Raw genomic sequence first — 20,853 nt, forward strand, 5'->3', positions numbered from 1 at the left:
TTAAGTGGGATCGGGAATTATATTCCAAAAGTACTAGTGAGATTATAGTACTAGTTTTATTCCTTCGATTGTTTTTTTTTTTTTTCGTCCAAAAAATTTAATCAAATATTTATTATTTATTTATTATATTATACTCCCTCCCTCCGCCTCTCATGGTCACATTTACTTTTTGTGTCATTGTACTCAACATTAAAAATATCTTTATATTTGTATAAGAGACTAATTGAAGTATTTTTGTAATTTTTTCTTAATTTATACTACATTTTAATATAATAATTAATATTTAATGATCAACACACAAAAGTAAATGAGACCCTCAAAATCGGACGGAAGTTATACTAAAATTTAATTTTATATTTAAAATATCATATTAATACATATTTATATCATATTAAAAAATTATATTAATTCAAAAATTTAAAAATTCAAAACAAAATTAAAATCACACAAATAAACACACCTTCATTTTTACATTTTTGAAACATTTTGGTTCTCGTCCACCATAATTATTCCACTTTCTTTACAAATTTATAAAGATGGTATAATTATGATACACAAATATAATATATTATATTTTAATAATAATTTTTTTAAAAATATTGTATAAAATATTTAATTTTTTTAATAAAGTATCACATAAAATATTTAATTTCTTCATTATTATAAACATTCTAGTAAAACTTCCCCTAATCTTTACCTAATTAAAACTGAATTTCTTCCATATAGTATTACGCAAGGCAGATGCACGATCTCATTTCTCATATTTAAATACTACATTGTATTATCCAGCCAGCTGTTACATACGCGTGTGTATATATATATATATATATACATACATAGGCATGGAGAAATTTCCTACCGAAATACCGACTTATCGTACTGCATAATGTAGAAAATACTGAAAATTTTGGTCAATATGGATATCGTACCGAAATTTTTGGTACAGTATCAGTATGAATTTTCGGAAAGTTCGATATTTCGGTATGATACAATACCGATATTATTTTTATTAAATAATTTAATTATTAATATAAATATTAATTATTAATTCTTTTCAAATCATAACAAAACATATGTAGACTATTGAAAATTTATCTATTTTTTCATAATATTTTTGTGCCGGAGAACGGTGATATTTATTATTATTTTTAATTATTTTGAAATTAAAAATTATATTTTATGTATAATTGATATATACCGGTATAATACCGAAATCAAAATTTTAGGTTTAAGCGGTATATACCGGTATCGTACAGAAATTGAAATAGTCGGTATGATACCGATATGTATTTTCGTCATACAAAAAAATTCGGTACAATATCTGTATCGATCGGTATTTTTGGTACGGTACAGTATATCATCCCTGTATATCATCCCTATATATATATCCATATTTATTTTGACTATAATCACCAATTAATTATTATCCAACTATGCTTTAATTTACTTCAATTAGCCATAGTCATCTTCTTCAACCTCACCCTAGATCGATTCAATTAATTCTCTTCTCCCCACAACAATGGCTACCACACTACAAAAAATCCCCACCAATCGAACGGCCGAACGACGTCGTTTCGATGAGTCGAAAGCCGGCGTCAAAGGCCTTGTCGACGGCGGCATCGCCAAGGTGCCCGCCATTTTCCGGCATCCACCGGAGACCCATTTTTCCGACAACCTCGGCACCAATTACGCAATCCCGACCGTCGATCTCCAAGGCGTGGATGACGACGACAGTGATCACCGGCAACGGATAGCGACACAAATTAGGGATGCCGCAGAGTCGTGGGGAATCTTTCGTGTCGTCAATCACGGCATCCCCCGGCGCATTCTTGACGACGTGATCCGAGGTGCGAGGGATTTCCACGAGCTAGAAATCGAGGCTAAGACTCGGTTCTACTCACGCGAGCATCGCGACGGGTTGGTTTATTGTAGCAATCCAAACTTGTTTACGCTACCCGTGGCCGAGTGGCGCGACACATTTTCGTGCTCGATGGCTCCTGTCGCGCCGGCCATTGAGGACTTGCCCGCCGTATGCGGGTGAGTCGATTCGATGTCGTTTACTTATATTTTCAAATTTATTTTTATACTGTTTACGATAAATTATTTTCTTTCGAAAATATTACATTTAAAACTTATTTTCATGTATTATATAAAAAGACTAGACGTTATTTATACAAGGTATTAGGTTATCTTAAACTCATTACTTTATTTTTGCTAAAGTAAAAATGCATTTGATCTACACTAATTTTACTTCAATTTTTTACTTTAAAAAATATATTTCATATATATTCCACTTTTATATTATTTTATCTAATTTTTCATATTTATAAATTACACCATAACTTTAACTTTTTTTACATTGTCATTAAAAAAACATATATAATTCTTATTTCATTTATAAAATTATATATCACTTTTTAAAAACAAATTATATATTATTATAAAAATAAAATAAAATTACACATCCGTTTAAAAAAAAATTATATATCACTTAAAAAAAAATTATATACTCCACTCAAGAGCTATGAGAGAAAATGAGGTTAGGTTGAAGCCCTATCACCTCTATTTTTAGCCAACCATTGCATTTAATGTAATGATTAATGAATATATATATATATATATTTAATATTATATTTTTTTAAAATAAAAATTAAAACTTCTAACAATATGTAAATAAATAGAGTTAAAAGTTATAATTAATAGACTAAATTGTACAAAATCCACCCGTGGTTTCATGAAATTGCACCAAATCCCTCGTACTTTTAAAACTGCGTTAAACTTCCTCGTGGTTTCATAAACTTTGCATCTAACCCCCTCAGCGGTCCTTATTTAATGGTATTTGACTTAAATGCTGCGAATAAATTTTAGAATCTCAATTTTTAAACCCCTAAAATTACAAATATATTTATTTATTTTTTATACTTACCCTCAAAAAATAGTAAATATACTAATAAATAGTTATTTTTCTCAGGTTTTAAGAGTTTATTTTTACTATTTTTTTAGACTAAATATATAAAAAATAAATATATTTGTAATATTAGGAGTTTAGAAATTGAGATTCTAAAATTTATTCGCAGTTTGAGCGCATATAGGTCAAATACCGTTAAATAAGGACCGTTGAGCGGGTTAGACGCAAAGTTTATGAAACCACGATCGAGTTTGACGCAGTTTTAGAAGTACGAGGGATTTGGTGCAATTTCATGAAACACATGTGAATTTTGTGGAATTTAACCAAATTAATATTTATTTATATGATATAATGACACATCAAACATTTATTTTATAATTATCTTTTCTATTATTATTTTAATATTGATCTAAAACTCAAAACATTTCTAATAAACAAACTTGACTACTCAAAATTAATTTTATTAATCCACTAAACCAAACATAAAATTATTTTAATTTTGTATTTGAATACTAATTTTAATGTAATATTTTATAAGAAAAAAAATATATATTAATAATAAAATTGTAATAATTATTCAGTACAAAATTGAAACTAAATTTTAAAAGAATAAAGCATGATCTTATTCATATATAGATTTCTAAGTAATCAAAATAAATATATATATATATATTTATTTTTTCTGAAACTAAACTTTAAAAGAATAAAGTATGATCTTATTCATATATCGATTTTTAAGTAATCAAATAAATATATATATATATTTATTTTTTCGGGTGATTTAATTTCTTAGGGGTATTTTGATCGAGTTTGGAGAGCGAGTGATGCAATTAGGGCGGTGTTTGTTCCGGCTAATGTCGGAAGGTTTAGGACTCGGATCGAATAGGTTGCTAGAAATTGGATGCGACGAGGGTTTAACGGTGATCGGGCATTACTACCCGGCGTGCCCGGAGCCGGAGGCGACTTTGGGAATTCGGAGGCATTCGGACAGCAATTTCTTGACAATTTTGGTCCAGGACAATCTGGGAGGGCTTCAAGTTTTGCATAAGGATAAATGGGTGAACGTTGAGCCCTTATCGGGATCTCTTGTGGTCAACGTTGGAAGTATTCTTCAGGCAAGTAGTACTTAAACTAAACTACTTTTATTATTATTATTATTATTATTATTAATTTTTACACGTTGACTTTTAAATGTAGGAAATTCTTGCACTTTAATTAGATAATTGACTTACACAATTTGTTCGATCTCAATGCTTTTAGAAGTAACTCAATTGTGTTTGGTTCGTGGTTTTGGTTTAGAAAGGAGTTAAATATTTATATAGTATATGAAGAAAATAGTTTATTCTTATAATAAATCGTTAAAATTTATATACTTTATGTGTAGTTGGGGTTGGAGTTTGAATAGTAAAAAAATTGAATTTATATAGTTGTCTGATATGATATAAATATATATTGATGTGATGTGACGTTTTGAATGTAAAATTAATTTTTAGTATAATATAAATAATAAAAAATATGTGTTTAATTATATATTTTTGGGAAGAAAAATGAATGAAGAGTACAATCGAGGCAAAATCCTCCAACCTAACACACTAATATTAGAGATATTGGGAAAAAGAAAAAAATCGAAGTGAAACTATATAGATTTGTTTAATTTGTTTAGTATTTATAATTTCGAGCTGTTTTTACTTTGAAGATGAATTTTTGTGAAAATATTATTGAAGTTGATATTTCATATTTTAATTGGTTGATGTTTGTGTATTCACTACAAAAAAATAATATATTTGTAACGGAATTTCGTCCATAAAGTGCACGTAGCTAACGTAATTTCATTCTTAATTCCGTCTCTAATATCATTAGTAACGGAAAAAATAAATTTAGAGATAAAAATATTTTGTTACAAAAATAATTTTTTTTATAGTGATTTTTATTAATTTTTAATATCATGTATTATATATTGTATATTGTTATTTTAATAATATTTTTTGAGAATTATGTATAAAGTGAAAAACTAGTATATTTTGTTTTAAATGAGAGTGGACTATAATGTATTGTTAGATAAAATGTATCAAATCAAATATCAATTTTTATTTTTTATATTATATTAAAAATTAATTTTATACTAAAAAATATCACATTCATACCTATTTATTATTCAAATTCAAAAATTAAGAAATCATGTTGCCCCACCATTTGTTTATATTATTCATTTTTATTAGTTAAAATTAAGGTATATTAGTATATTAGATATGATATGTGGTGTGTAAAATGCCTATTAACTAAAGTATTATCAAAAGCCCAATGAATAGATCATAAAATAAAAATTTAAACTATTAGAAATACGCATAAATAATTTATTTATCTATATACTGGAGTCAATAATATTTAATTACTAAATTTTGAAATGACTATGATTGATGTAACAGATGATAACAAATGACAAATTAAAGAGTGTGGAGCACAGGGTTCTAGCAAAAAGTACAGGGCCAAGAGTTTCAGTGGCGAGTTTTTTCTCGACCGGAAGGAATCCTTCGAGTAGGGTTTATAGTCCAATCGAAGAGCTTTTGTCGGAAGAGGATCCTCCTAGGTATCCCGCCTTAACTTTTATGGACTTCTACACATGTTTTAAAGCCAATGCCTGCGATGGCTCTTCTACTTTACGACATCTCAAGCTATAAATAAAGTTTATGTGCCGACGCCAATGAATCACGGCGCGGGGAATGCACCAAAGAAGAAATGAAAAATTAATGAGAATACAATTAATAATAAATATAAAACATAAATAAAGTGCTCATTTTTTTTTAGATTTGTTGACTTAAAAATTTGATTTTCTGTCTAAAATTTCTCATCGAGAGGTTGATAAATTCTCAAGTGATTTGATGTGAATCCATAGAGGTATATAATAAATTTTAAGGAAAGATAATATATATTAGTCTAAGAACAAACGGCACAATCGAGTTGTAATCAATTCATAATCGAATTATTATTTCTACAAAAATAAAAGAATAGAATTTGCAATGAAATAAAAGGAAATGAATTGATAGACTGTTATGGCTACCCTAAACCCTAAATCGGGTTACATCGATTCAACTAGGAGTGGCAATCTGATCTAAGCATGGCACGAAAAAACTGTATTTGGATCTCAAAAAATAGACTCGAAAATTGTCTGGCCCAGCCCGATTTTTAAAATTAATATCCAAATTTCAATATATATACATATTATTTTTTTAAATAAAGATAAAAATTAAAATATGACTTGATTGTAAAGTTCTTGATCGTGCTGGTCCATCACGATTTGAAATCGGATCGGCCGGCCGGATTACCACCCTCAAATCCAACCCGATTGGCCTGAAGTATTTGGAATTAGCCTACTTTCACTGATGAAATTTTGTGTCATAATTTATTTGGATTGATTAGATATTGAATTTAAAAGTAGCAACTTTTTAATTGAAATAGTGTTTGTATGATATAAATAAGTAGTATTTGATATGATATTTTAAATGCAATTTTAAATTTTTTACAATATATTAAATAAAAATAATTTTTTTAAAAAAAATTAATAAATAACCGATGAGATCAACTCATAATAATTCTTCTTGCAATAAATTATATATATATATATTGTAGACAAAAAAATTTGTGTTATATTTTTATAAACACAAACTCGTATAAATTATATGTAATTTAAACATATGCGGGTCCTATTCTCTATTTGGATCATTTGATTCTCTCTCCGGGTCGATCTATTTTTCCAATTTGGATTTGGGCAGCTTCTTTGATCCGAAGAAGTTTGGTCTTCAGTTTGATTTTGCTGGATTTTGGAGGGTTTTGGTCTCCGTGCGGGCGATTTGATCGTCGGCTTTGGATTTGATGTCTTTTCTAGACGATCCGAGGCTTTGATCTTTGATTTGGCTTTGCCGCCTTTTGGAGATTTGGTCTCCGCGTTGGCGATTTGATCATCGTCTTTGGATTTGTTGTATTCTTTGGACGATCCGCGACTTTGACATTTGTTTTAGCTTTGCCGCTTTTGGAGGACTTTGGTCTCCGTATTGGCGATTTGATCATCGTATTTGGATTTGTTGTCTTCTTTGGACGATTTGCAGTTTTGATCTTTGATTTGTCTTTGCCGCTTTTGGAGGGTTTTGGTCTCCGTGCGGGTTATTTGATCCTAAGCTTTGGATTTGATGTCCTCTTTAAACGATCCGCATCTTTGATCTTTGAGAAGGTGGATTTGGTGCTCTATAACGCTTTTGGCGGCGTGTCCCTTTGATTTTTGGATCGAAGAGGATCGAGTTGTTGCTTTGGTGAAGAATGCAATGAACACCTCGAAGCTTTGGGATGAACTTTGAAGACCTTCCCTTGGCTTTGACGAATTCTTCAACGGCTTTGAGAGCTTTGATCCTTGAAGAGGTGGATTTAATGCTCCATAACGCTTTTGGCGGCGTGTCCCTTTAAATTTTGGATCGAAGAGGGCCTGGTTTGCGCCTTTTATGAAGAACGCGACGAACATCTTGAAGCTTTGAGAGCGGCTTTGGAGGCTCTTCCTTGGCTTTGATGAATTCCTCGATGGCTTTGAGAGCTTTGATCCTTCCTCCGGCTCGGACATACGACGAAGAACGTCAATTTCATCGATTCGCCAACCAATATTGGATCATTTGTCCAAATCGGTGACTTTTCGACGAAGAACGCTTCGAAGGACACGAAGAACAATGAAGAACATTGCAGAGAGTCTAGAGAGAGACTTACCCTTGCGCGAGTCTTCAAATGAACTTCGGTGTGTAATAAATTGGCCAAGGCTCCTATTTATAGGGGAGGGTGGCCTTGGCTTCCTTTTCGGATGGTGCCACGTGGATGGAAAGATTTTATAATCTTTCCTTTTACATCAGATGTTGTTTTCCATTATTAACGGATTTGATTGTGCACCTTCCTTTCTCGCCAAAATCTTTATATTATTGTCTTTTTTGGAAGATATTAATTTATATACTTATTTTATTGACAAGATCTTTATATCATTGCCTTTTTTGGAAGATATTAATTTATATACTTCCTTTATTGACAAGATTAATTTATTTTGCTGCCAAATTTATTATGGCTCTATTTATGCACGTAATATTTGTACGATATCTTCCATTTTAATCATATTTTTGCATTAATGGTTGATATTTATTGTACAAAAATTAACATATGTGTATAATTAAATACTATATATTTATATTATTGGAATTTTATTTTCTTCCAAAATACATGATATTTAATTTAATTTAAACATTTAATTTTTAATGTCTATATATATATATATACTATAAATGCGTTTCGTATTTTTCTTGGAAAGGGACTTCTTATATTTGTAGTGAATTATTATCCTTGTAGTGGATTTTTCTTTTTTTCTTATTTTTTTTTGGAATGTAATAATAAAGGGACTCTTAAATTTATTTATTTTTTGGAATATAATAATAAAGGGACTTGTAATGAATTTCTTTGGAATTTGTGATTTGTGGCTATAAATCGAGTATTTTATTTGTGTTGCACTGATGGTGAATATATATATATGTTAAATAAATTATATTAAATAAATATTGTATCATAAATTTCAATAGTTTTCTAGTGATCTCACTAACATTTATCACCCTAAGAGAAAAATAAAAACAATTTATTGTAACTAAAAATAAATTTAGATGATGAAAAAAGTAGTTATTAATAATTAACTAATAAGCCCATTTTAAAACTTAAAAAAAAAAAAAAAAAAAAACTTCCGAGTCTCTGATTTTGTCTTCTACATATGCACAATTCATCTAGTGTGATTTATTTTGCTTGTCTAATTTGCATATTAGTGAGTTCGATCGAAAATTTACTCAAGACAAGTACAAAAAAATAACATTTGGGGATTTTGGGAAAAAAAAAAAAAAAAAATTGGTGGAGTTCAAACTAATCAAGCCCCTCTTTCTCTCTCTCATGCTAGTTGAAACATTATCATTATTCTTGAAATATAAATAGTTTTGTCTTGTATATACTTTGAAATATTACTTTTATTTTATAATTCTATAGATTATATTTATTGATATTGCCAACAAATATATGTATTTTTCTTTTTTTTTCCAAGTCAGATATGGACAAAGTAATTTTTAATTTATTATTTTTAATATTTTATAAAAAAAATGTGTTTGTATTAAAAAATTAATATTTTTTATTTATTTATTGAAAATGCTAGAAGGATAGAAATATGTATATATACATACAAATTTGTCGTTTATGATTAATTTTCACCCCAATTAATGGTTCTAATTAATCAAGGCCTCAAAATTGAATATCAATAAAAATGAGTTGTGTAATCCTTTGCTCTCATTGCACACCACTAAAATGACCCAATTTATCCTCTTTAAAAAAGTTGTCTTTTTATTGCAAAACGATTCGAGAAGGTGCGAGGGCTTCTTATCAAACCACGACAATATAATGCAATAGGGACAAATATTAAATATAATTATTATTAAATGATCGTTTTATTTAAAAGTTTAAACTTGATAGAATACACAATGTGAATTTACGTCACCATAGGATGACGAATGGAGGGTGATGAAACTCGAACATGGGAGAGCCTCACTTTGATATCATATTAAATTACTGTATTACACAAAAGTTTTCCTACTTTGATATCATATTAAATTTTAAGTGAGATGATCTTTAGGAGATATGATCATTTAAGATAATATCAGAGCCAGAATGCCCTGTATTTGAGTCTCATTCCCCGTCATTCATCATTGTCCACGTGAAAAAAGTCGCTCATACAATTAATTATAGGTGGCGGCTACAGTGCTGAATTTTAACACACAGCAATACACGGTGTACTGTCAGACAACACACGGTGTTACTACCGACAATACACAATTTGCATTCATATAATAGAAATACAATACATGAACTAACATCACATGCTATAGTCTTATACAACACAATCAATACTTGATTTCAGCACATCACATACTGTTATACAACACACTTATAATTATGAACCAACAACACATGAACCGACAGTGCATGCTATAATCTTACACAACACAAATAGTAATTGATTTCAGCACACCAATACACTATAATTATGAAGCAACATCACATGTCATTGTTATACACAACATGTGTCTTGTGTATAACAAAACTTTGTGTTGTTTCTATATATTACAGGTGCTCCACGGTGCTGATTTTTTCAATTCAGCACGCTACCCGTTTCCTTAATTGTGATTACAAGATTAGGTATAAATCTTACTAATGTCTTCTTGGTCGAGTCTGTCACGCAAAGATTTTTCCAATATAAGTTGATTTACATCGAAAAGTATCGTTTGCGGGTCCCACATTAAAAATAAATAAATAAAGATAGTTCTCAACCAGTCCAAAGTTATCAAATATTTATGTGGTGGCCATTATTAGTTAAAGATATTGCATTTCCAAATTACACGAACCATTCGTGTCTATATATATATATATAACCATACTTCAGTTCATCCTCAAACAAAGACTCAGATTCAGACAACAAATTAATCAAGTGAAAGTTATTGCATATATATATCGATTATCGATTATCATGAAGACAATGATCCAAGTGATGGTGGCCATAGTTGGGCTGTTCTGGAGGCTGTTTATGGAGATGGTGGTGTTCGTCGGCACGCCGTTGCGGAGATTATGGGGTCGAACGCAGCTGATGTGTATGAAATTGGAGAGCAATGGAGTTGATATTAACTATGTAGTTCCAGACAGGATTTCTCAGTCTTATTACAGTTAGAACTGAATAAAGCAACCTATGCATACACCATATATATATATGTATGTATGTATGTATGTATAGGTTGTTTGTTGTTGGTCAGTGTTTAATTGAGAAGCTTTATATATATATAGAACTTGTGTTAACATGAAGTGGGGATGGGGTGGGGTTGGGAAGACCTTGACCCTCCTCTCTCTTTGTCTTTCTCTCTCTCTCTTTATATATTTATATATATATATATATATCTTGTTATATATTTCTAAGAGATGTAAGAGCTTTGTTTTGTTTTTGTTTTGCTTTTGTTTTAAAACTGGCTTTTAATTTTAAAAGTAGTTTGATATACTCCTTCAGCTGCTGAGATTGAAAGTATTATTTTTATGATTCAGGGTTTAAGGTCAAAATACTTCTAATTTTTATATTTCTTCCGTCACATGATAAAGTATTCAGTTTTTCATTTTAATCTATCCCATAATAAAATATTCATTTTTTTTTTTTAGGAATTGTACTGTCTACTTAACAATACAAATACCCTTACAACTTACAATATATTACACATACTAATAAGATTATTTTAGTCATTTCTATTTTATTCCTACTATATCTCAATAATACTAATATTTCTAAAACTACGTGCAAAAAATAAATAAATATCTAGTCATGAGACGGAGGGAGTATATATTATAAATATACTATTACTAGGGATGTCAACGGACGGGTTTTGCAGGCTCAGGATCTGAGCCGCTAAAAAATATTATAACTCAAGACCCGCCCCGCCTAGCTTCAACCTGGTCCCAGGACCCGTCCCACCCCGAACCCCCGACAAACCCGCTTCTTTTTGTAAGAAAATAATAAAATAAAATTTTTTTAAAAACAATTTAATACTAAAAAAAATATGCGTTAAAGTACAAAAAAATTATAGTTTGAAAAATAAGAACAATCAAATGTTGACGATAGTCCGTAGTGTTGGCGGTCAGCAGTTGTCCCGATTATAAAGAGGATTGTAGGAGAAACAAACGCGAAAATAAATTTGATTTAGAATTAAAGTTCTATTTTATATTTAAATTTTTTTGAATAAATAAATAATATAATTTATACGGTATAAAAATATAAATAATTTATAATAATTATTAAAATATCTGAATTCGGATTCGGGTCCGGAGTGGGGCGAATTTATTGTAAAATCCGTAACTCGCCCCGAACCTGACCGGATATAAGACTCAAAATTCACAACCCGCCCCGAACTAAACTTTTTAGACCCGAATCCACCCCATTTGAGATCCCTAACTATTGCGCATATCATAAAGTACAAAATACAAATATGTCAAATTCATCTTATATAATAAAATACTAATGTTCTCTAATTTACTACAAAATTCAAATTTATATTTATCCGATGGAGGAAGTATATGATATTTTATGATAGTAAATAATTTATTTCATAATAAATTAATCTTGAGTTAATTTAGTGAAAATGTTAAAAAATAGTGCAAAGTGATCAAAGTGATCTGAGTGTGTTATACTTCTACCTATTCAATTTACAATTAATATACTCCATCGTCTCGGCTAACTTATCTTATTTAGACTAGGTACGGTGTTTTACGTATTGTGTAATTAGTGAGTAATTAAGAAGTATATTAGTAAAAATAATTATGATTTAATAAAAATAATTTTAGATTAATATAAAGATGACTAAATAGTTTAATTAAAATAAAAAATTATAACTATAAATTTTAAAATATGATTAAAGTGTATAATTGTATTTCAGGAAAAAAAAATGACAAATTATATTAGACCGATGGAAATAGAAATAATGAACAAATTAAGTGGGACGAAGAGAGTAATATTCTAGATCTCTCTATTAAGTTTTGTCGTATATTAAGGTTTTTAACACTGCTTCTACGGCATAAGAGAAGCCATTGAAAATCAGTCTAATATACTACCTCCGTCTCTTAACAATATATCCATTTTTTCATTTTGGTTCGTCTCATAACAAAGTATTCATTTTATTTTTTTTAGTAATTATACTATCTACCTAACATTACAAATACCCTTTCAATTTACAATATATTACACAAATGTCATTACCTTCGTATCATACAATACTAATAGGGTTAATTTAGTATTTTTAAGGATAATTTAGTATTTTTAAGGAATATATGCTTTTAAAGAAATATAAATTATGTCTCGTAAGGAATGGTTTGGTGGCGTGGGGGCGTGGGGATAGATTCGTAACCGTGAAGTCATCGGGACTATATCCATCTCAAATTGGCACGGAAAAATATACTTCGTACCACACTATTTTTCAATCAATGACCTAGGGTTTCGAACCAGTGACCTTATAGTTATTAAAGACTTACACGATCTGTCATGCCAACTTAGCTATCTACTCTAAAGTAATACTTTTTGTTTGTTATTATATTTTAACTACATAAATATTATTGATTATAAATTTCTCTTTTAAAAATATATACATATTTATTTAATATATCATCATGAATTTTTAACAAAAAATTGAATAGCTACGAACGATATTGAATAAAGATATTGAAGATGATTTTATTATTTTGTTATTACTTTGAATAGCTACGAACAATAATAAGAAAAAATTATAGTTACTTGTGTTGTGACATTTGATTTTAAAAAGTCACGAAAATTATATTATAACAATATATGTAATAATTTAAAATGTTGAAAATATTTTGGTTATTTTTTCCGCAACTTAAAATAGTCGAGAAAAAATTTTGTGACAATTTTTTTGTGACGAAATAATCAAAAGACACGGAATAGAAATATCTTGGACATTTTCGTTACATAAGCCATTACTTTAAATAGTCACAGAAAATTGTTTGTAGCTTTTTCTGCAAACGGAATAGTCAAAGTAAAAAGTTGTGACATAAATTTGTCACGAAATTACTTTCCGTGACTTTTAATTGTCACGGATTAAAATTTGCGACAAATTTCCGCAATTATCAACTTTTTTTCTAGTAGTGATATTGTCTTTACTATTTTATAGAATCTACACAAATTTATTTATTTCTACACAAAGGTAATAAATATTAAAAAATGTATCTCTTCTGAAAGGTAATAAGAAAGATAACTAGTTTTATAGTAAGCCGGACGGAGAGAGTATTACTTTTAATTTATATATTATATTTGAATTAAAATTTAAAATTTTAATTAAGATACCAAATTTAAATTTGATTGTATAATGTTTTTAATTATACTAAAATTATTAAATATAATTTAAAAAATTTTGAAATAAATTGTAAAATACAAATAATTTAATTTTAAATTTTTATTTTTAATTTGATATATTATCTTTAAATTAAAATTTTAAAAAAATAATTTTTTTAATTTAATTTAAAATCTTTAAACATAATTAATAAAATTTAAAAATAAATTAAAATTTGTATAAAACACTTTCATTCAAATAATTTCCTTTTACAAAAAGCTAATTGGTCCAAATACAAAACTAACTGGTTCGTTTTTTGTTTTGTAATTATATTTTGTTTTTGGCTTTTGTTCTAATATTTTATACTCTTTTTATTCCATAACAAACTATTTATTTTACCATTTTAGTTTGTCTTATAATAAACTATCATTTTGTTTAGTAACCGTACATCTGTCTATCATTACAAATACTCTTACAACTTACAATATATTACACAAATATCATTACATTTATATCGTATAATACTAATAAGGTTATTTTAGTAATTTCTATTTTATTCTTACTAAATTTTAATATAATATTAATATTTTTAAAATTTCGTGTAAAAAATAAGCGGATACCTAATTATAGGACGGATGAAGTATAATCATCCTAAACCGATCCAATTGACAGCCTATCCACACCCCCCATTCTTCACACGTTTATCACTTTCATAATAAATATTAATAACAAGAATATTAAAAAACAAAAAAAACTTATCTACTACTCGATTTTATATTGTTGTGTTGAAGAGGTCATTGCTTGCGTCACAACATAAAACATAATTATAGTAGTAATTATTAGAGCGGACAAAATTAAAAATATTATCCAAATTTATTCAAATCGGATATCGCTATTTGGCCCTGCCCGATTTAATAACTTAAATATATTTTAAAATAAATAACTTTATAAATATGTTAACAAATAAATATATACATCCGTCCCGCTATATAAGGTTTTATTTACTTTTTGCGATATTTCAATATTAATTATTATATAGAAATTTAGTAGAAAATATAGGAGAATGATAAAAATACTTTATTTATGAAAAAAAAATTATACAAATATAAAAATATTTTTAATGTTAAATACAATGACACAAAAGTAAATCAAATCTTAGAACCGAGCATAATAAAAATAAAACCTGATCCATCATCAAGTAAGACATCATTAAACCCTCCCTCTTGCATTGATCTCTCTCTCTCTCTCTATATATATATATATATATATCAAGAAAGATTCAATTCATTGATGACAAATTAATCAGTTTCAAGAAAATCAGCTACAGATTCAATGACAGGGGGAGTAATCCAACAGAAGAACACTGACAGGAAGCAAATGCTGGAAGCTTTCGACGAAACAAAAGCTGGAGTCAAAGGCCTGCTCGATTCGGGACTAGACAAGATCCCCAAGATCTTTGTAAGGCCATCTGAGGAGCTGTCTGAAGAGCTGACTTACAAATACCCTAAGATTGAGGTGCCTGTAATAGATCTGTCAGCTGGAAGAATTCAGGTTGTCGAACAAGTCAGAAGTGCATCGGAGAAATGGGGATTTTTTCAGGTGGTGAATCATGGGATTCCCTCAGAGGTGCTCGATCGGGCCATCAATGGCGTCAGGGAATTTAATGAAGGAGATATTGAGGAGAAGAGGAAATATTACAGCAGAGATGATCGAAGAAATGTAAAATTTAGCACTAACTATGATTTGTACCATTCGAAGACTGCAAACTGGAGGGACACTCTCAGGTTTTCGTTTCCAGACCAAATTCGTAGTGAGGAGCTGCCTCTCTCTTGCAGGTATTTATATATATATATATATATATGTGTGTGTATTTTTATTTTATTTTTCGAATGTTACTAATAGCAGAAGACATTGGGGGGCGTAATGTGTTTGTTTTATGGTTTGGATTTAGGTCGATAATAATAAATTTTTGAATTAAAATTATATTTGATAAGATATAAATAGATATTTGAAATATAAACAAGATTTTGGCTTGAGATACTATTAGTGTGTTTCTTCTAAGATTTGGATATAAAGTAAAATCGAAAAAAGCTTGAAGTTAAGATTACAAAGAAAGCGGAGTCTTTGCAAATGCTTCTGTATTGACGACGGGGATGAGCTTAGGTATGTTATTTCACTAGTTTAGATTTTATTTACTTGATTTTCTATTAATATATTATATTTTGAGTTGGTTTTGTCTTTTAGTTATTGGGTTGACTTATTTTATATTTAGTAAGTAGAGTGTATGTAATACTTCCTTCGTCTGTAAACTAATGTCCTACTTTCCTATTTGAAAATTCAAAAAATGATTGTGCTCTTTCTATTTTTATACATAGAATTTACCTTTTTACCCTTACTTTATTTATCTTTTTTATATCTATACATTAAATAAAGGGCTATTTTGTCGATTTACAACAAAAAAACTAATTACCTAAAAAAATTTGTAAATATCACTTACGACATTAGAAAATGGACGAAGGGAATACTATTTAAAGGAAAACTAGGGTTTTAGACTATCATTCTAGAATTTTGGAAATAAAATAGACGTCAGACTATGGGAAAATAGTTGGTACCGTTTGATTGTTCTTGGGCAAACGAAATCAACAACAGTAAAAATTTGAAATAAAATATCATTTGATGTGATTAAAGCATAAACAAGATTTTGGTCGGAGATCCCATTGGTTTGTTTTATAAGGTTTGGAGTTTGAAAATATTAAAAATTTGACTTTGGAATATAAATGTGATATGGATATGTGTTCAACGTGATATGATATTCTGAATGAAATTTTGATCTGCGTGTTATGTCAAATATAAAATAGGTGTTTTACTTGATGGTTTTAGAGGAAAATTCTTTTTAGAATAATGTGAAACCAAAACCAAACTCGTAAATCTTGTATCTTTTCTTTTCAAAATTTCCTTACAATTCTCAAATTCAATGTGTCAAATAATAGGGAAAGTGCAGTAGAATACTCGAATCATATTGCAACTGTGGGAAACAATCTGTTGGAGCTACTATCGGAGGCGCTTGGACTTAAATCCGATCATCTAAATAAACTGGAATGCGCAAAAGGGCGCCGAATGAGTATGCACTACTATCCAGCATGCCCTGAGCCAGAACTAACTCTAGGATCCACAAAGCACACCGATCCTACATTTCTCACAATTCTTCTGCAAAACCATGTCAATGGCCTCCAAGTTTTTCATGAGGATCAATGGATAAATGTCGAACCATATCCGGGGGCTTTGATTGCCAACATTGGCGATCTCCTGCAGGTATTAACTTTAGTCAATTCATTGTAATAACATATACAATATATAATTATTGTTGAAACCGTTGATATCATTAGCATGTGTTATTATATATACATTATATATTATGTTGTGTTAATATGTGATATGCGCTGAGATCAATAGTAACACATAATATTTCATATATTGCATTTGTATTATGCTACAATAAAATGTGTGTTTTTCTGCATATTTATTATGTTTTATCTGTGTCTATACTATGTACTGTCAATAAGGTGTTATTAGCAGCCTTCATGTACATATATATATATATGTGTACCAAAAATAATTTCCGAAATAGGATTCGATCTTCTCATCCTACTTATCACATTTTTGTTCTCCATTTTTCTTCCACAGTTGGTGACGAATGGGAAATTCAGAAGTGTTATGCATAGAGTGGTGGTTAATCGCGAAGAGGCAAGAATTTCAGTAGCGTATTTTTTGTCGGGGCCAATTCAGGAGAATAAGGGTTACGGCCCTATTGATGAGCTGATATCGGAAGAGAATCCTGCTATATACCGAGAGGTGCATTTGCTCGATTATATTAAAAAGTTTTTGAGTGTTGAACTCGACGAGAATCTTGGCCTTGATTGTTGTAAAATATGAAGAGACTTTGGCCAAGATAACAGTTTCTTGAGGGGATGTGTTTTGGTTTTACTTGGACTTAGTAATGTTCAAATTTCGAAAGGGTTGTGTTGTATTGATGACTCTGTTTGGATGGATTCGGAATGGGAATGATTTTATAGCTACGGAAATAAGACATCATTTGACTACAAAAAACTTAGAACTTGTTTGAGATTTGTTAGTGAACATGTAAAACTTGACATGCCCAAATACATGGATTCACCCAAGGATTTTAAACCTGATCTCAAAAACCAATGAAGAATATAATTCGATTTAAGATAGTAGATAATATACAAAAATTTACGTTCGCTGAAAAATATAAGACAATTTTACTATATTGATGAAAAAAATTCAAACAAATAGAGGTAAATAGTTTGTAACTATTGTTATCACATTCAACATAATTGTAATAACAAAGAAAAGAAGATTATGTTTGGTATAGTGAATAGAATTATCAAATTATGGAGAAAGAAAATGATTATTGATTTTTTTTATAAAATAGAAAATTCAGTTGAGAAATATAACAGAATAAACGATCAAGAGAAAATAGTGTATTGAATTTAAGTGATGTGGGAAAAAAAATATTATGAATCTGAGTAAAAATATATGATAAATTAAGAGATAGTTTCAATGAAGTGGGATTTGTATATAAATATTATTGACGGAAGGTCTGCAGTCGGATAGGTAAGTCGGTTGGTCCTCGGTCGGATCGGCAGGTCGGAAGGTCTGCAGTCGGATAGGTAGGTCGGTTGGTCCTTGGTCGGATAGACAGGTCGAAAGGTCTGCGGTCGGATAGGCAGGTCGGTAGGTCCTCGGTCGGATAGGCAAGTCGGAAGGTCTACGGTCGGATAGTCAGGTTGGTAGGTTCTCAGTCGGATAGGCAGGTCGAAAGGTCTGCGGTCGGATAGGCAGGTCGGAAGGTCTGCGGTCGGATAGTCAGGTCGGTTGGTTAGCGGGTCGGATGGTCCATAGGTCGGAAGGTCTGCGGTCGGATAGTCAGGTCGGTTGGTTAGCGGGTCTAATGGTCCATAGGTCAGAAAGTCTGCAAGTCGGCTGCTACGGAGGTCGGGCGAAGTAAAGTCTGGTAATTGATTGCCCGCTTAAGTGAACAGTAATTTGGTCGCTTGGTGGGGGCGGCCAAGGAGTCTTTTGGTCAAGCGACCAGTTAGTCGCTGGATTAGTCGGTTGGGTTATGCAGTTGGCGAGACGGTCGTTGTAACTGACCAGGCGACGTTTCAAAATGTTTCTTTTGGGCAGTTGACGGCGGTTGCTGTAACCGACCAGGTGACGGTTCCAAGCGTTTTCTTCAAAGAATATTTAAGGATTTGGATTTTTCTGGAGAAGGCATCTTCAATCAACTTCAACAAAGCAAAGTCAGATTCGGGGATCACCACTTTAAATTTCCAGTATTTTAATTTCCAGTTAATTTTCTTATGTACCGTACACACTGTTTAGAGATTCCTAATCTCATGCACTAATTAATCAAATTTGAAGATATTTCCATATCTTTGAATTTTACTTTTTGTTTGTTGAAAAAATACATCAACAAACTTGAAATTTGATATTTCTCCATTTTCAATAACAAATTTGCACTCAAACGATAAAAGAGTCTAAGAATTGTTGGCAATTTTGCAAATAAACGGTTGGAGATTGCTAAATATCAATGGCCTCCGAGTGTTTCATGAAGATCAATGGATAAATGTCGAACCATATCCGGGGGTTTTGATTGCTAACATTGGCGATTTTCTACGGGTATTAACTTCAGTCAGTACATTGTAATGATATATACAATACATAGTTATTGTTGAAACTGTGTATATCATTAGCGTGTATTATTAGTTATACATTATATATTATTGTTGATGTATTTTTCAACAAACAAAAAGTAAAATTCAAATATATGGAAATATCCTTAAATTTGATTAATTAGTGCTTGAGATTAGAAATCTCTAAACACTGTACGGTACATAAGAAAAATTAACTGGAAATTAAAATACTGGAAATTTAAAGTGATGATCCCCGAATCTGACTTTGCTTTGTTGAAGTTGATTGAAGATGGTTTCTCCAGAAAATCTAAATCCTTAAATATTCCTTGAGAAACGGTACTGGAAACTGTCGCCCGAACGGTTACAACGCCTCTTTTTCAACCGTCTGCTAACCCTTCTCCTGCTGACACGTGCCCTCAACCGACCGAAATGTCATTCTCGCTCACTAGCAAAAGTATCCGACTCTCTGGACTGACCGCAGACCTTCCACCCTTTTGGCCGGATTGCAAACCTCCCGACTTGCAGACCATCAGACCTTTTGGTCCAGCCGCATACCTCCCTACTGACAGACCATCCGACTTGTTTTAGTCCAGCCGCATACCTCCCGACTGACAGACCATCCGACTTGTTTGGTCCAGCCGCATACCTCCCGACTGACAGACCAACCGACCTGCAGACTTTCCGACCTGCGAACCACCCGACCTACGAACCTTCCGTCTTGCGGAGTTTTCGACCTGTGGACCTTCCGACCTGCGGACCTTCCGACCTGCGGAGTTTCCGACCTGTGGACCTTCCGACATGCGGACCTTCCGACCTGCAGACCTTCCGTCTTGCGGAGTTTCCGACCTGTGGACCTTCCGACCTGCGGACCTTCCGACCTACGGACCTTCCGTCTTGCGGAGTTTCCGGCCTGTGGATCTTTCGACCTGCGGACCTTCCGTTTTGCGGACTTTCCGATCTGCGGACCTTAGAAACATCTCTATTTCATCCAATTTTCTCACACTACTCCTCGATCAATCCAACCAACCCAATCATTGGCCCATGTTCTCCTTGTAACTTGGGCTTTTTAACCTAATCATAATTTTCATACGTAACAATTATGTTGTGTTAATATGTGATATACATTTGAGTTCAAGAATAACACATAATAATTCATGTATTACATTTGTATTATATTAATATAAATGGTGTATTTTCTACCTATTTATTATGTGTTATCTTTGTATATATTATGTATTGTCAATAAGGTGCCTTCGTATACATATATATGTATCCAATTTTTTTTTCTAAAATAGGATTCGATGTT

General features: G+C 30.7%; 2 protein-coding genes across 2 annotated transcripts; both read left to right on the top strand.

Annotated features, from left to right (window-relative positions):
• The first annotated feature begins 1,324 nt into the window (after nt 1-1,324).
• Nucleotides 1,325-5,755, top strand: LOC127249272 (1-aminocyclopropane-1-carboxylate oxidase homolog 1-like). Its single transcript, XM_051272005.1, has 3 exons — nt 1,325-2,037; nt 3,702-4,023; nt 5,335-5,755. Exons 1-3 carry the CDS (start codon nt 1,520-1,522, stop codon nt 5,584-5,586), a joined length of 1,092 nt encoding a protein of 363 aa, XP_051127962.1. The 5' UTR covers nt 1,325-1,519; the 3' UTR covers nt 5,587-5,755.
• A 9,314-nt stretch (nt 5,756-15,069) lies between these two features.
• LOC127249021 (1-aminocyclopropane-1-carboxylate oxidase homolog 1-like) lies at nt 15,070-17,931 on the top strand. Its single transcript, XM_051271614.1, has 3 exons — nt 15,070-15,665; nt 16,821-17,142; nt 17,515-17,931. The coding sequence occupies exons 1-3, from the start codon at nt 15,163-15,165 to the stop codon at nt 17,761-17,763; spliced, it is 1,074 nt and encodes a 357-aa protein (XP_051127571.1). The 5' UTR covers nt 15,070-15,162; the 3' UTR covers nt 17,764-17,931.
• Nucleotides 17,932-20,853: the final 2,922 nt, after the last annotated feature.

The sequence above is a fragment of the Andrographis paniculata genome, unplaced genomic scaffold, assembly GCF_009805555.1.
Source record: "Andrographis paniculata isolate CXL003 unplaced genomic scaffold, ASM980555v1 Contig35END, whole genome shotgun sequence".
NCBI lineage: Eukaryota > Viridiplantae > Streptophyta > Magnoliopsida > Lamiales > Acanthaceae > Andrographis > Andrographis paniculata.